We start from the raw sequence: 14,711 nt of genomic DNA, 5'->3' as shown, positions 1-14,711 counted from the left end.
TAGGTAACTGGGGTCACAGATAGCTCCCCGGTGCTTTGCCCTGCATCCATCTCCTGGAATCCTCACACTCTTCTCTAGGGCAGGTGTCTCATGACCCCCTTTTCAGACAGGAAACCTGAGGCTCCAGGCAGCTAAGTGGCTCTCCTGGGTCATGAAGACACACAGAGCCAGGAGTTTAGGCTTCATGTTACTCATTTACCTGCCTCTCCCCCACCCAGGTGACTCAGTGGTAAAAGAACCCGCCTGCCAATGTAGGGGACTCAAGAGATGTGGGTTCGATCCCTGGATCAGGAAGATCCCCTGCAGTAGGAAATCTAACCCACTCCAGTATTCCTGCCTGGAAAATTCCACGGACAGAGGAGCCTGGCAGTCCATAGTCTATGGGGTCTTCAAGAGTTGGACACGACTGAGCACGCATGCACTCCCACCACCCAGAGGCCAGGGCCATGTCCCTGAAGAGAGCTGGCATGCAGGAGGCCCTGTGGGCACAGAGCTTGCAGGATCGGGTCACCAGTTCTCCTGTGATGCCAGGCTACCCCGGGAGAGGATCCTGGTCTTCCACTTGTAAGCTGTGTGACTTCAGGCCAGTTACTTAACCTCTCTGAGCTTCAGTGCCTCATCTATAAACAGGACAGATAGCACCTACTGAGGTTACACTTGAGAGACCTGTGTGAACGTCCTCTTTTCTCCATGATGGTCACCAGTGTGCTCAGGGTGACTATTGTCCCCAAAGGACAAGACCCTATACCCATCACTTACATTTGATCCCAGAACAGCCCATGAGGTGTGTGCTCTTATCACTTTAAGGAGGCACAGACCACGGCTCAGAGAGGTGAAGTCACTGTCTAGGGTCATACAGCCAGGGAGGGGCAGAGCCAGGAAGTGGTTCCCTTCGGTGTTGTTCCCCTCGTCACTGTGACTGTCCCCTGTCTGGCCACAGCTCAGGGGTTGGCCATGTGCCAAGCTGTGGACCCTTCCCAGTGGTCAGGGCTGAGTCAGGAGTGCCATCCAGACCCCGGAGGGCACAGCCCTGCTCAGTGAGGCCCTCGCCATGGAGAGGGGACCAGGACTCTCCAGGCACCCCCTTGACTCACCCCATCGTCCCCTTCTCCCGCCAGGTCCATGATTATCTTCGGAGCAAACTCTGTTCCCTGTACGAGAACGACTGCATTTTTGACAAGTTCGAATGCGCCTGGAATGGGAGTGACAGGTAACCTCAGACCTTGGACCTTTGCCCTGCGGGCCCAGTTGCTGACATGGCGTGGGGGGGTTAGGCGGGGCCAGAGTTCCCTGTTATCCAGCCAAAGGAATCAAGGTGTTCCAAGGAGCCCCGGCCTTTCTGGTAAGCAGGCTCAAGCTCTCAGCTCTCAAGTTCAAGGATGGAAATGAAACTTATTCTGAAACTACATCCATTTGGAGCCCCATTCTCCTGAGCAGTAGTGGGAGCATCTTTAGCCAATTCTGGGTACCTCACCACGCAGCCCCTTCCCCAGGTTCTTAAGGGTGACGGGTATATCAGTGCCAGGTCCCCCGTGGGGCAGAAGGCTTTAGCCACTGTTCCACACCCGCCTCCAGCTATTATGGCTTCTGCTTCCGGCCCACAGGGGCTCCAGAGAGCACTTCCAGCTCCTGCATCTTCTGGGACAAGGGGGTTTCCACAGGTGCACCCGCCCCTCACAGCCCTGCCCACCTGGGAAATGGACCTGAGCCCGACTTGAGTTCCTGTTCCCCCATCACCCGGCTCAGCCCAGGGCGAGTGTGGACAGGGAAGGTCCAGGGCAAGGACTTGGGTAACAGACCACATGGAGATGAAAACCACATTGGGCTGGGACATCAGCACGTCACCCGTCACACTTCACAACTGGAGCAGGGCTGTGATGGATGAGAAGGGACAGGGTGCAAGCCGGCAGCCTCCATTCGGGTGCATCCAGGGGTGTGGACTCCATCAGTCCCAAGCTTCTGGCCATAAGAAGGCTGGGCTCTAAGTGTGGCTGGCATCGCCGTGGTCCTGTGAACCTTCGTGCTGCGATGCTGCATGGCTATGAGCACAGGCCCCCTGGGACCGTCAGGGAAGGTGGGTGGGGGGACTGGCAGAACCACAGGGACAAGACCTGAAGGGCACCCCTGGGAGCAGGCTGGCCCCAAGTGGGACCAACCTGCTATATCCAGGGGTGGAGGAGCCCCTAGAGCTGCTGCCAACATCCTGGGGCTCACCTGGCTGAGGGATCTCCACGTGGACAGTGCTCTCATAGGGACTGGAATGGTGGGCACAGGGGGTCCACTGAAGGATGCTTAGAAAAGCAGGTGGAGGCCCTGGCCTGGGACGGGACTGATGCTGCTGGGTCTCAGGGACACAGTGCTCCCTCCGGGAGCCTGCACCCAGGCTGACAAATTGGGGGTCCCCCAGCGAACACCGGCAGCAGGTCTGGGAGTCTATTAGAGTCTCAGAAGACAGACTCAGTGCTGGAAAAAGGGGATCCCAACACTGCTCAGTGTGTGTGTGTCTGTCTGTCAGTGTTGGGCTCCCTACTGGTTGTGACCATTGCCCGCCCTTCCTCCACGTCACCACCAGAGGGCAGCCATGAACAGTGAATTCTGGGCTTCCAGCTACGACGGGAGCCGCCTTCTCTTCCTGTCTTTCCCCGGCCCAGCCTGCAGCTCAGCTGTCCTGCCTCTCACCCACCTCTTCCTGCCATGCCAGCCACCCCAGCCCTGGCAGTCCCTGCCACCCACCTCCACAGCCCACTCTGCTCCCACCCCCCTGGAACCCTGACTGCATTGTACCTGGCTCACTCCTGCTGTCACTTCAAATGACTTACTCAACCCAAGGCCACCTCCTCCAGGAAGCCCTCAGGGTGTTCCTCTCCATCTCGACACCCCCAGCCTCCTGGGTTTTCCTTCTGTGTCTTTGCATTTATTACACATTTTCACCTTGCCTCTTTCCCACTGGTTGGAGTGCCCCTGGAAGTGGGACTGTAGCTCAGCCCATTCTAAGCCCCTGAGTTGAAGCCTCAAAAGTGTCCAGTCAACGACTGTTGACGTCCTGGAAGGCAAAGGGATGTGCCACTTCCTTCCACTTCATCACCACCATCCTATGAGCCCAGCAAGCCCCGTAGAGGAGGTGTGTGTGTGTTAGTCACTCCGTTGTATCTGACTCTTTTCGACCCATGGACTGTAGCCCATCAGGCTCCTTTGTCCATGGAATTCTCCAGGCAAGAATACTGGAGTGGGTTGCCATTCCCTTCTCCAGGGGATCTCCCTGACCCAGGGATTGAACCTGGGTCTCTTGCATTGCAGGCAGATTCTTTACTCTCTGAGCCTCCAGGAAAGCCCATAGAGGAGGATCCCAAGATAAATAAAGCCTGATCCCTGCCTTCCAAGAGCTCAGAGGCTAAGGGGAGAAGCAAGTACTGCCCCTCAGGGCCCCCATCCTAGCAGACCAAAGCCAACCTTCTGAATCCCATAGCTCAGCATTTCCTGTCCTTCTTATGTTAATGAGAAACTTCCAGCATCCCAATTGTATACGTGGCAGCAAAGAGCTAGTGGACATCTGATAATGCTCACAGTGCCTCTTACCCAACTCCAGCAAGACTTGAGTGGGCAGCCTGGGGGAGAGGAAAGAGCGGAGGTTTTTAGATCCGACACCCTGGATTTCCAGACCACAGTCTACCAGTCTCCAGCTACTTGCTTAATTGTTGCTGTTGTTCAGTCGCTTAGTCGTGTCCGACTTTTGCAACCCTATAGACTGCAGTACTCCAGGCTTCCCTGTCCTTCGCTATCTCCCGGAGTTTGCACAAACTCATGTCCACTGAGTCGATGATGCCATCCAACTGTCTTATCCTCTTTCACCTCCTTCTCCTCCTGCCTTCAATCTTTCCCAAGCAGTCTGATCTCTCTGAGTCTGCTCACATGGAAAGTAGTTCAAATAAACCATGTCTTTCAAGGGCTGCTTTGAGGATGAGACCTTGTGTGTGATGCTCCTGGCAAGGCCATGCTGTGTACTGGCAGTGGGTGGTCCAGTGATTGGCACACATGGGTCTCTTGTCTGTCTTGTCTTGAAGAACCCTGCTGAGCCTTCAAGACCCACCACAAATGCCATCTCTTCTAGGAAGTTCTCCTTGATTCTTTCTGCCTGGGGAAAAGGGATTTGTGTCAACTAAGTATCTTCCAGCTTCCCTGGTGACTCAGACGGTAAAGAATCTCCTTGCAATCCAGGAGACCCAGGTTCAATTCCTGGGCTGGGAAAACCCCCTGGAGAAGAGAATGGCAACCCACTCCAGTATTCTTGCCTGGAGAATCCCATGGAGAGAGGAGCCTGGCAGGCTATAGTCCACAGAGTGTCAAAGAGTTGGACATGACTGAGCAACTTACACTTTAAGCATCTTTCAATTACAGGAATCAGACAAGCAAGCCTAAGTTTGTTCTGATAAGTTCCAGCAAGACTATCTCAGAGCCCATGCTGTACCTTTGGGGCCATTTCTTCTTTGTCCACGCCCATCTCAGAGCCTCCCTGCTTCTTACACACTAGGTTCTTCCTCCCTGACTATGGCTGGCTCCCCCTTGCAGTTAGGGATGGTGACCCCAAATAGTCCCCCTTCCTTTGTCCTGGAGCACAATTCCCCTTCTGCTGCTGCTGCTAAGTCGCTTCAGTTGTGTCCGACTCTGTGCGACCCCATAGACGGCAGCCCACCAGGCTCCGCCATCCCTGGGATTCTCCAGGCAAGAACACTGGAGTGGGTTGCCATTTCCTTCTCCAATGCATGAAAGAGAAAAGTGAAAGTGAAGTCGCTCAGTCGTGTCCAACTCTTAGTGACCCCATGGACTACAGCCCACCAGGCTCCTCCGTCCATGGATTTTGCAGGCAAGAGTACTGGAGTGGGGTGCCATTGCCTTCTCCGAATTCCCCTTCTAGGTATGTGGAAAAATTCTCAGAGAAGGATCTGATTGGCTTTGTTGGGGTCACATGCTCACTTTTGCACCAGTTTAGCATGGACAGGATCTGTTGCATGCCACAATTGGCCAGAAGGGGGCAGTAGAGCATCATGATTGACAGACCCTCCAGCCCCACAGGGATGGGGCAGGAGTCTTTCCCAGTGTTCTTTCCAGGGCAGCCAAGGCTGTGATCTTCAGGTGCAGATGAGGAAAACGAGACTGGCAAAGGTGAAGCAACTTGCTTAGATGCAAGCCAGGGCAGGGACTCCCCTTTTCCCTGTTAAAAGAACCTTCTGGGGTGTTAGAGCACACCTAAGAAGGGGCTTAATGGGTCAGTCTGACCTGGCGTGGTTTGCAGGATGCTGGGACCTGGTGTTCTGAGGTGGAAGAGACCCCTCCCTCTGCAGGTGTGTGTGTGGGGGTCTCCCTCCTCCCCAGGGGTGTCCTCTGGATCCCGCATCTGAATGGAAGGAGGATTAGCAGCTGTGTGGGTTGCAAATGACTTTAATGATCTCACTCTCCCTTCCCTGGTGGCTCAGGGGAAGGGTGGGTGTGGTGTGACAGTGCCCACTGGGTTTCGTGAAATGTTCCCTGGAACCAAGGGGCTGTCTTCTCCCTTCTCTTGCCCCTGCAGGCACAGAGGGAAAGGTGAGGCCCCGGTCCAGCCCCTCGGCAGGCAGCACCCTTCTCTGGGAATCCATCACCCACTCCCTCCTTCTACTTCCATAGTCTTGGGCACTAGTCAGACAGGTGGGCCACAGGGATGGTTAGAATCCATAAATGTTGTTCATCGTTCCGCCACTAATTCATGTCCAAATCTTTGTGATCCCATGGATGGCAGCACACCGGGCTTCCCTGTCCTTCGCTGTCTCCTGGAGTTGGCTCAAACTCATGTCCATTGAGTCAGCGATGCCATCTGATCATCTCATCCTCTGTGAGTTCAACATCAGCCCTTCCAATGAATATTCAGGGTTGATTTCCTTAAGGATTGACTGGTTTGATCTCCTTGCTGCCCTAGGGACTCTCCAGAGTCTCCTCTAGCACCATGAATACCTGCTGGCATTTAATACATAAGAGGAGGTGGAATTTCCTGAGCCCAGCACTGTTCTAAGCGTTTTAGCATATTATCTAATCCATTCCTGGGGCTATTCTCACCAGGGACTGGGGTCCCTCGTTACCCCATTTTATGGATGGGAAAACTGCATGGGCCAGTCCTGTGACCCAGCCTGCAGAGCCCTACACCAGTGCACACCAGCTGGGGCAGTGACAGGGCGTCTGCCAGGGTCCCGGGCAGGCCCCCTCTCGTCTGCAGAGCCAGACAGGCCTGGTGGGAGAACTGCCCTGGGGTCTGGAGATCAGAGTTCATCCTGGCTGGTGACCCCTAGGCCTGAGGATTCTCTCTGCAGGGGTGCACAAGCATATCCACCCCCCATCCCCCACACACACACACATGCACACACGCGTGCACACACACACACGCACACACATGCACACGCACACACGCACACGCACACACGCACGCGCGCGCACACACACACTCACACATTGGCATCTCGCCTGCCTCGCCCTCTCTCCTCCCTGCCTCTGCCTCCTGCTTGCTCACCTTGCTCACCTGGCAGAAGGCACTGCCTGGGTGGGGGTCCAGGTCTCTCCCCAGCCCTACAAGCCCTCCTGGCCATGTTTACTACCCTGCTGTCTGTCCTGCACATGGAGACTCTGGCCTGACTTCCTCATACCCACAGGGTCCCCGGATCACTGCCACCGGCTCCCCTGCCCACCTCTCCTCATTCACAGCCCTGCTGTGTCTGAGAGGCGGGAAGAAGGGGCAACGGAGGGTGCAACTTGGGCAGCGGTCCCCAGTGTCACCTCCCCAGCTCTGTGGGGTCATCCCTGAGTGTCTGCTTGTGGTGGCCAGGGTCAACCTGTCCATGCACCCCCCCTGCTCCCCCATCCCATCCTCTGGCCTTGGGACGCTTGGGTGCTGGGTGGTAGGATGGCCCCTCTGCTGACTTCACCCCACCCTCCTCCCTGTCCTCCAGCCTGAACACGGGTGCGCCACGGCTGGCAGAGCCACTGGTTAAGGGGTAGGCACTGTGGTGATGAATGCATTTCAGCAGCACAGGATGAGCTGGTTAGATGGCATCACCGACGCAATGGACAGGGATCTGAACAAACTGTAGGAGATAGTGGAGGACAGAGGAGCCTGTTGGGCTACAGTCCATGGTGTCACAAAGAGTCGGACACAATTTAGCGACTTGAACAGCAACAACACTTGGTGATGACCTGGCCAAGGGTCACATGCCTGGACCCCAAGGGGCAGCCGCTGGCACACCCAGGATCCCTAGGTCAGCCCCAGAGACCTGGACTTCGGCTTCAGTGACTTTCAGGTGCCAGATCCTCTCTGATTTGGGGGCGTCTTGGTGGCTCAGAGGTTAAAGCGTCTGCCTGCAATGCAGGAGACCTGGGTTTGATCCCTGAGTCAGGAAGATCCCCTGGAGAAGGAAATGGTAACCCACTCCAGTATTATTGCCTGGAGAATCCCATGGACGGAGAAGCCTAGTAGGCTACAGTCCATGGGGTCACAAAGAGTCAGACACGACTGAGCGACTTCACTTTCACTTTCGGGCTCAACCCACTCCCTGTCCCACACTGGGGAGGGGGGGGGTCACACTGTCGGGAAGCCTCATGGGTCATAACTTAGGTAACATAGGAGCCCACCCAGCCTTCCCTGGGGTGAGCTGACATCAGGGGAGAGAAGAGGGGCCATTTTGGGAAGGAGGGCGCCGAGGGCACCCTCTCTGCCAACCGAGCAGCAGCCAGCGGGCCTGGAAGAGGTGGGTTCCTCATGCCCACCCAGCACCTCCAGGGGCTTGTCATTTCATTGTCTCAACAACACTCAGATCTATTCACACCAATTAAGATTTTAAAACAGAAAAGAATAGAGCCAGAAAGTACATTAGAATTCTCCACCCACCCTCCCATCACCTCCAGGGATTAGATGAGTCTCTTTAAAAGGAGAACCATTTGACTGCCAGCCCCATCCCACCCCCATTGCTCCCCCACATAGTGTCAGAGAAACCGCCCCACCCACCCGTGGTCTGTCCCCTGACCGTGGTGGGTAGGGGGGAGGAGGGGGACTGAGCAGGGCATTTCATGCCTTTCTAAGACTTCAGTTTAGTTGCTCAGTTGTGTTCGACTCTTTGCAACCCCGTGGACTGCAGCACACCAGACTTCCCTGTCCATCACCAGCTCCTGGAGTTTACTCAAATTCATGTCCATTGAGTCGGTGACAGCATCCAACCATCTCATCCTCTTGTCATCCCCTTCTCCTCCTGCCTTCAATCTTTCCCAGCATCAGGGTCTTTTCAAATGAGTCAGCTCTTCGCATCAGGTGGCCAAAGTATTAGAGTTTCAGCTTCAGCATCAGTCCTTCCAATGAGTATTGAGGACTGATCTCCTTTAGAATGGACTGGTTGGATCTCCTTGCAGTCCAAGGGACTCTCAAGAGTCTTCTCCGACACCACAGTTTAAAAGTATCAGTTCTTCAGCACTCAGCTTTCTTTATGGTCCAACTCTCACATCCATACATGACTCCTGGAAAAACCAGAACTTTGACTAGCCTGACCTTTGTTGGCAAAGTAATGTCTCTGCTTTTTAATGCTGTCTAGGTTGGTTATAGCTTCTCTTCCAAGTGTGGCTGTAACTGTGGGTGACCCTTCCATGGTATTCGCTTATTCATTCGGTCAGTCATTTGTTCATTCATTCATGCATTCGGCAGATGCTCATCGCACTAACACGTACGAGGGGTAGGCACCTTCTGAACCTGCAGGTCTGGCCGTGACTAAGAGAAGCTTCTGGCCCTTCAGTCCATTTGGTTTACAAAGCATTTACTGCATCCTTAATCTTCATGGGTTGGGAGGAGGGCGTTGCCCTGTGCTTGGTCAGCTCCTGTTGGCTGTTGCTGGGGGTTATCTTTCCTTCAAGGACCACCTACCCCTAGGAGGGCCAAGTCAGGCCCTGGGGACTCAAACAAGACACACGTGCCCCCGGAGCCCCCGCCTGGTGTGGAGACAGAGGCACAGGTGGATGCTTGCCTATGGATGATGAATTAGTGTTTCGAGGTGAGCCCAGAGGTGTCCCCCACCCCCAACCCCTCCAGCTCCCGTCTCCACCCTCCTCCTCCTAAGAGACTGTGCCTGGATATTGACCCTGTGGGGCATCCACAGGCCTGCATGCCCGCTGGCCTCTGGCTGGGTTTGACCATGGGGCACACTAGAAGGAGCCTGAGGGTGGCGAGAGCGGCTGGAACATTCATCCCCCCTGTTCCCTATCGTCTTGGCTAACTGTGTCCCTTAGGGCACAGCTTCCTTCAGAGGACAGCCCCCTTCACACAGATTTCTTTGCCTCTGGTTCTTTCCCTCTCTCTTTCCTATGACTCCTCCCTCCCTTCATGTCTCAGGCCTGGGGGGATGGGGGCGGGGGCAGGTTTCAAAACCTACAAATGTACCAGTCCCCGGGCAAGTCACTTTCCCTAGATTCCCTTAGAACCTTCCAGAACATGTGTGAACAGTCCTTTTATGGAGCTCCTCTCCAACCACCCAGTTGGCATGTGCCCTCTGCTCCCTACTGGGGCCGTAGTGAGCCTCGCCCCCTTCTGCCTGGATGCCCCCCGAACAGCCTTGGAAGAGCCACTTTATGTAAGAGGTGTTGCATCCTCATGGCCCCCAAACACCCACCCACCCGTCTCTGAACACGAGGTCAGAGAGAGTTTGGGTGTCAAGAGGAGGTGGCGCCGATCACTAACACTGTAGTTGTGGCTCTGGCAGAAGGTCATGGGGCACGGTGTCTCCAGGAAACACATAGCCTGGGCAGGGAGCCACTCGTGGGCTGGAACCAAAAGAGAGCTCCTGGGCCAGACACGCCAGGCCCCAAGCCAAGGAAAATGTCCTTTCTGTGAAGAATCAGAACTCAGAGGGACAGACTGATCGGTGAGAAAGGAGACACAGTGCTGTGTTCTCATACGGGGAGACAGTTGTCACCCTCCCCTTGGCCCTCTGCCAGGGGGACCCCTCTCCCTGAGCAGCGTTACTGACCATGCAGGGGCCTCCCTCCCCAACCCACATCCAGGCCACCCCCATCCAGCAGATGATGGGGGTGATGGTAAGAGATGGTCCACATGTGAGTTCAGTTCAGTTCAGTTCAGTCACTCAGTCGTGTCCGATTCTTTGCGAACCCATGAACTACAGCACGCCAGGCCTCCCTGTCCATGACCAACTCCCGGAGTTTACCCACATTCATGTCCATTGAGTTGGTGATGCCATCCAACCATCTCATCCTCTGTTGTCCCCTTCGCCTCCTGCCTTCAATCTTTCCCAGCATCAGGGTCTTTTCTAATGAGTCAGCTCTTCGCATCAGGTGGCCAAAGTATTGGAGTTTCAGCTTCAACATCAGTCCTTCCAATGAACACCCAGGACTGATCTCCTTTAGGATGTACTGGTTGGAGCTCCTTGCAGTCCAAGGGACTCTCAAGAGTCTTCTCCAGCACCACAGTTCAAAAGCATCAATTCTTTGGCATTCAGCTTTCTTTATAGTCCAACTCTCACATCCATACATGACCACTGGAAAAACCATAGCCTTGGCGAGGTGACTTGTAATCACAACTTGTCCATTCTCAGGTTGGCCCCAGGGAGATGGGCTCCCCAGGCCTCCCATAAAGATGCTACAGGCCAGGGCCTCAGCTCCCGCACTCTCCTGGTCCACCCAGATGGACCCCTGCCCTCTTGCGTCTCCTCCACATGGGATTATTCCTGTAGCTCGGGTGATACTGAAGCCATGGCTTGCGTGCATAACCCTTGTAAACCTAGGGGTCCTTGTGGCTCCTCTGGGAGCAATGACACCATCGGGAAGCACAGTTCATCTCCAAAAGGAGGAGGGGTTCCAATAGACCCGCATCTCTCCTGAACACTGAAGGGGATCACTTCTGTACCCTCAGTATTGCTTTCTGGAATCTATTCCCACCTCCCCAGTGACTTTGTATGCTCTGCCCCCAGATGCTCCAAATCCTTAACCCCCTTCTTTCTCCAGGCCCAGATCCATGTAGCTGCTATTCTTTCTCTCCCAGCTCTTACCGTGTAGATTAACATCCTTTCTCTGATTCAACAGGAATGCCTCTCCTTAGGGGAGGTGGGGGAGAAGAGGTGGGCAGTGGATAGACAAATGGAGAACGCGCTTTAGCTGGACATGGGGGCGGGGTCTGTGAACGCCTGCACATGGATGGTGTGCGGAGTGATCGGTTAGTCACTCAACTCCTCAGACAGCAGGAGGGTCCTAGGTTTCTACCAGAAGGATATGTCTGGCTGATTCAGGGGGGGCCTGCCCTTTTTTGGTGCTGAGTTTATGGCCCTGTGTCTACTGTGTTTGTTTTCCTTTGCCCTCCTTCTGCTGTTGGCTAGTCTCATTGAAAGTCTAGGGCTCTCTCGCCTGGGATACAGGGCAACGTACAAAGGAATGTTTTTATGATGCTTGGGGCGAGCCTTCAACGGCCTCAGCTCCGGGCTCTAAGTCTGTGTGCTGATGCAGCCCAGATATGGGGTGGGGACAAGAGGATCCCCCACTCCAGAGAAGGTGGGAGGAGGCAGGCCTGTCCCGGTCTGCTCCCACGGGGTCCCCATTCCGGGGGTGATAGCTCTGAAGCCCCGGGAAGGAGCAGCAGGCTTCCTTCCTCCTCCTCCTGGGCCCCACCTGACGCCTGCCTGTCCTTCTCCCGCCAGCGTCATCATGACCGGAGCCTACAACAACTTCTTCCGCATGTTTGACCGGAACACCAAGCGGGATGTGACGCTGGAGGCGTCGCGGGAGAGCAGCAAGCCCCGGGCAGTGCTCAAGCCGCGGCGGGTGTGCGTGGGCGGCAAGCGGCGACGGGACGACATCAGCGTGGACAGCTTGGACTTCACCAAGAAGATCCTGCACACGGCCTGGCACCCGGCCGAGAACATCATCGCCATCGCGGCCACCAACAACCTGTACATCTTCCAGGACAAGGTGAACTCCGACATGCACTAGGTGCCCCGGTGGCCGCACTGGAGCGGCCACTGCGGGCGGCGGGGCGGGGGGTGTGCCGGGCCGCGTCCCTCCAAGCATCCCAGGACCGGACCCACCTTTGCGGATGATTTCTACTGGAACACAGGACAAAGGAGTCACAGTAAACCGACGGGATCGCCGGCCTGGAAGTTCACTTCTTGCATCCCGTACTTTAATCGCGTGCAGTCTTTCCCACCTGCTTAGGATGTTTTCGTCTGCGCTTTCATTTTTCACGCCAGCGGTTTCCTTTCTTGGGGGCCTCGGGAGCCCCGGAGTGGTGTGTCTCGCGCGCCTCACTAGCCCCAGTTCAGGGCTCCGGGGACAGATAATGAAGTCAAACAAGCCAGCCAGGGATTCTTTTGATGCTAATGGAGCAGTTGCCACTGTCTCAGAGCCGAGAGTCTCACCTTTTTGCATTTTGGATCGTGAATTCATGCTGAGAATTTGGGAGGTCCTCTTTTAGGTTATTTTAATGTCTTTCAGAATATCGCAGGTTCCTTACAGTTTCTCGAGAGGAAGGGGAGCGGAACCCACCTGCAGTGGGGGCGTGTTTTCTTCACCACTTAACCACCCTTCTCAGAGCACTTGCCCAGTGCTAGGCGTGGTGCCGGCCCTCCAGGCCCGCGGGTGTACCCTCCATGGCCTCTGTGCCGGCTCGCCTGTCATTCTGCAGCTGTCCTCCGCATCTCCTGGATGCAGGAGATCCAGGAACTCGTCCTGGCTCCCTCCGTGATCTTCCTGAATATTCATTATGACCCTGAGAAGCGGGGGCCCATTCATTTCTTCCATACATGCCAACTGTACACTGAGTGCCAGGCTCCATGCCAGGGATTAAAGGTGAATAACTTGTCATTCCCCACTGTGTGCATGGGAAAACTGAGGCCCAAGGCCTGTATCAACCAAGGAGGGGCCAGGAATTCCGTCCAGGCCTTCCCACAAGACCCTTTCCCTCCCACCATGTTGGTGGCTCATGTTAAAGCAACATTCCAACCTGGAAGGTTCTGGAAACATCTCTTCATCTTGTGAAGCAGGACAGAGCAGGTAGGATGATGATGAGGGTCGGGGAGAACTGAGACACAGAAAGGAGAAGACACCCTCGGGTCTCCTCGCCTGTTTGGTGATAAGGAACTCTGCCCTCTCTCCACCCCAGATGTGGACCCCAGCTCCTTTTCCAGATGCACTGAACTGTCTCCAAAAGAAAATTGCATGTTATGACCATTTTAAGATACCTTTTCTTTTCTGACCCCTCGTGGGCCAGTGAGAATGCGGTGTTTCCAGGATGCTTCCCTCCTACTTTGTCAGGATCGGTTTGGCCCACCCGCCAACCACGCCAGCTTGTCTTTGCCCTTGGAACTCCCAGCGGAACCACGTGGCTTGCATTTTGATTCAGAAAGCAGAGGCCCGACTGAATCTGACTTTTTTTTTTTTTTTAACAAGATGTAACCTAACCCAGGAAATAGACCCAACTCAAGATTTTTCTCAGCGGATAAATGGTCTACTTTTGTGTGTGTCAAAGCACAGAACGCATGTGCACTCACTTCCAGCCATACAATAATTACACAAGGAAATGGGTCCATTGATTTTTTTTTTAATCAACATGAATGAAGAATGTTTGTTTATATATCACTGTAAAATCCAGGTGACCTGGACAGTATTATATGTACATATCTATTCTAATTAAAACTAACAATCACAGGATTGGATTCCTTTTTTTCCCTTTGTAAAGAGGTTCAAGAATGTGATAAATTGTATAGAAATCTTGTTGAAGCCAAAATCCAGCTCTGAGGGCCTTATACAATTATTCGGATATTTGGCATGATCATTTCCCTTTGTGATTCAGATGCTGAGAGGCAATTTGCATTTGCAGATGGAGGTTACTGATCAGATCATAGATTTAACACGGACCATTTCTACAAAGCGCAAAGCTTACACTGCATTCAGGAGGAGGTCTCAATACAGTTCCTGGTTCCTTACTCTGTTTTAAACTGTGGACACCAAACCGAAAAGGGAGAAGAAAGGAAAAGATCTTCTCAGAAGAAAAAGCATGTCTTTGGATCCCTGGAAAATAATGATGTCCAAAGCGTAATGAACAAAAGCATTGTGAGTAAAATGTGTGTTGAGAAAAGATGTTGACGAGGGAAGAGGTAAAACTAGACGTGGCAGAAAGGCCAGTAACATAGTCACAAACTTTGCTTCCTTCCTGTTTAAATTTCCTGCTCTTTTTGAATGTACGAGCGTTCACATAGTCACTGTGGAGTTGTTGGGTTGTTTTCGTTTTCATTTCAGTACTCTCTGAGGACTGATTGCTCGGTGGCTTCAGACATGTGGTGGTAGATTAGACGGGCCTGACCATTTTGGACTCTGTAACTCACAGGTGCATTCTCGTTTTCTTGGGTGTCTCACAAACTATCCACCTGTTGAATAAAATTATAAATATGTTAATACCAGCTTTTTCCAATAAAATAACAAATGTTACATCGAAAATGAGGCTCGGAATACTGTTTGTTTTTAATGGGCTCCCAGCAAGAGGCACATGGCAGGTGGGGACACACGTGAAAAGTGGGGTTCACCTCCAGGCTTTCCTGCCTCCAGCTCCCAATGCAACTTTTAACCTTCCTCAGCTCTGATTTCATCACCAAGGAAATGGAGCTAATAATAATACCAACCTTGTGGTTTGGGGGTTGTGGGCGGAAGGGCAA

At 53.9% G+C, this 14,711-nt stretch overlaps 1 protein-coding gene across 2 annotated transcripts in view; it reads left to right on the top strand.

The window, feature by feature from the left end:
* PPP2R2C (protein phosphatase 2 regulatory subunit Bgamma) overlaps window positions 1-14,496 on the top strand; it is a 167,791-nt gene extending 153,295 nt beyond the window's left edge. For both annotated transcript variants that reach the window (XM_086407517.1, XM_086407516.1), the window contains exons 8-9: window positions 1,119-1,210; window positions 11,703-14,496. In XM_086407517.1, the coding sequence (XP_086263643.1) occupies window positions 1,119-1,210; window positions 11,703-11,994 (384 nt within the window). In that variant the 3' untranslated portion in view covers window positions 11,995-14,496. The remainder of the gene's footprint in view (window positions 1-1,118; window positions 1,211-11,702) is intronic.
* Window positions 14,497-14,711: the final 215 nt, after the last annotated feature.

This window comes from Bos grunniens, chromosome 6, assembly GCF_055505025.1.
Source record: "Bos grunniens cultivar Pamir isolate PY7600 chromosome 6, Bosgru_T2T1.0, whole genome shotgun sequence".
NCBI lineage: Eukaryota > Metazoa > Chordata > Mammalia > Artiodactyla > Bovidae > Bos > Bos grunniens.
Note: the sequence above shows the minus strand (reverse complement) of the source record. Positions and strands in the feature narration are given on the sequence as shown.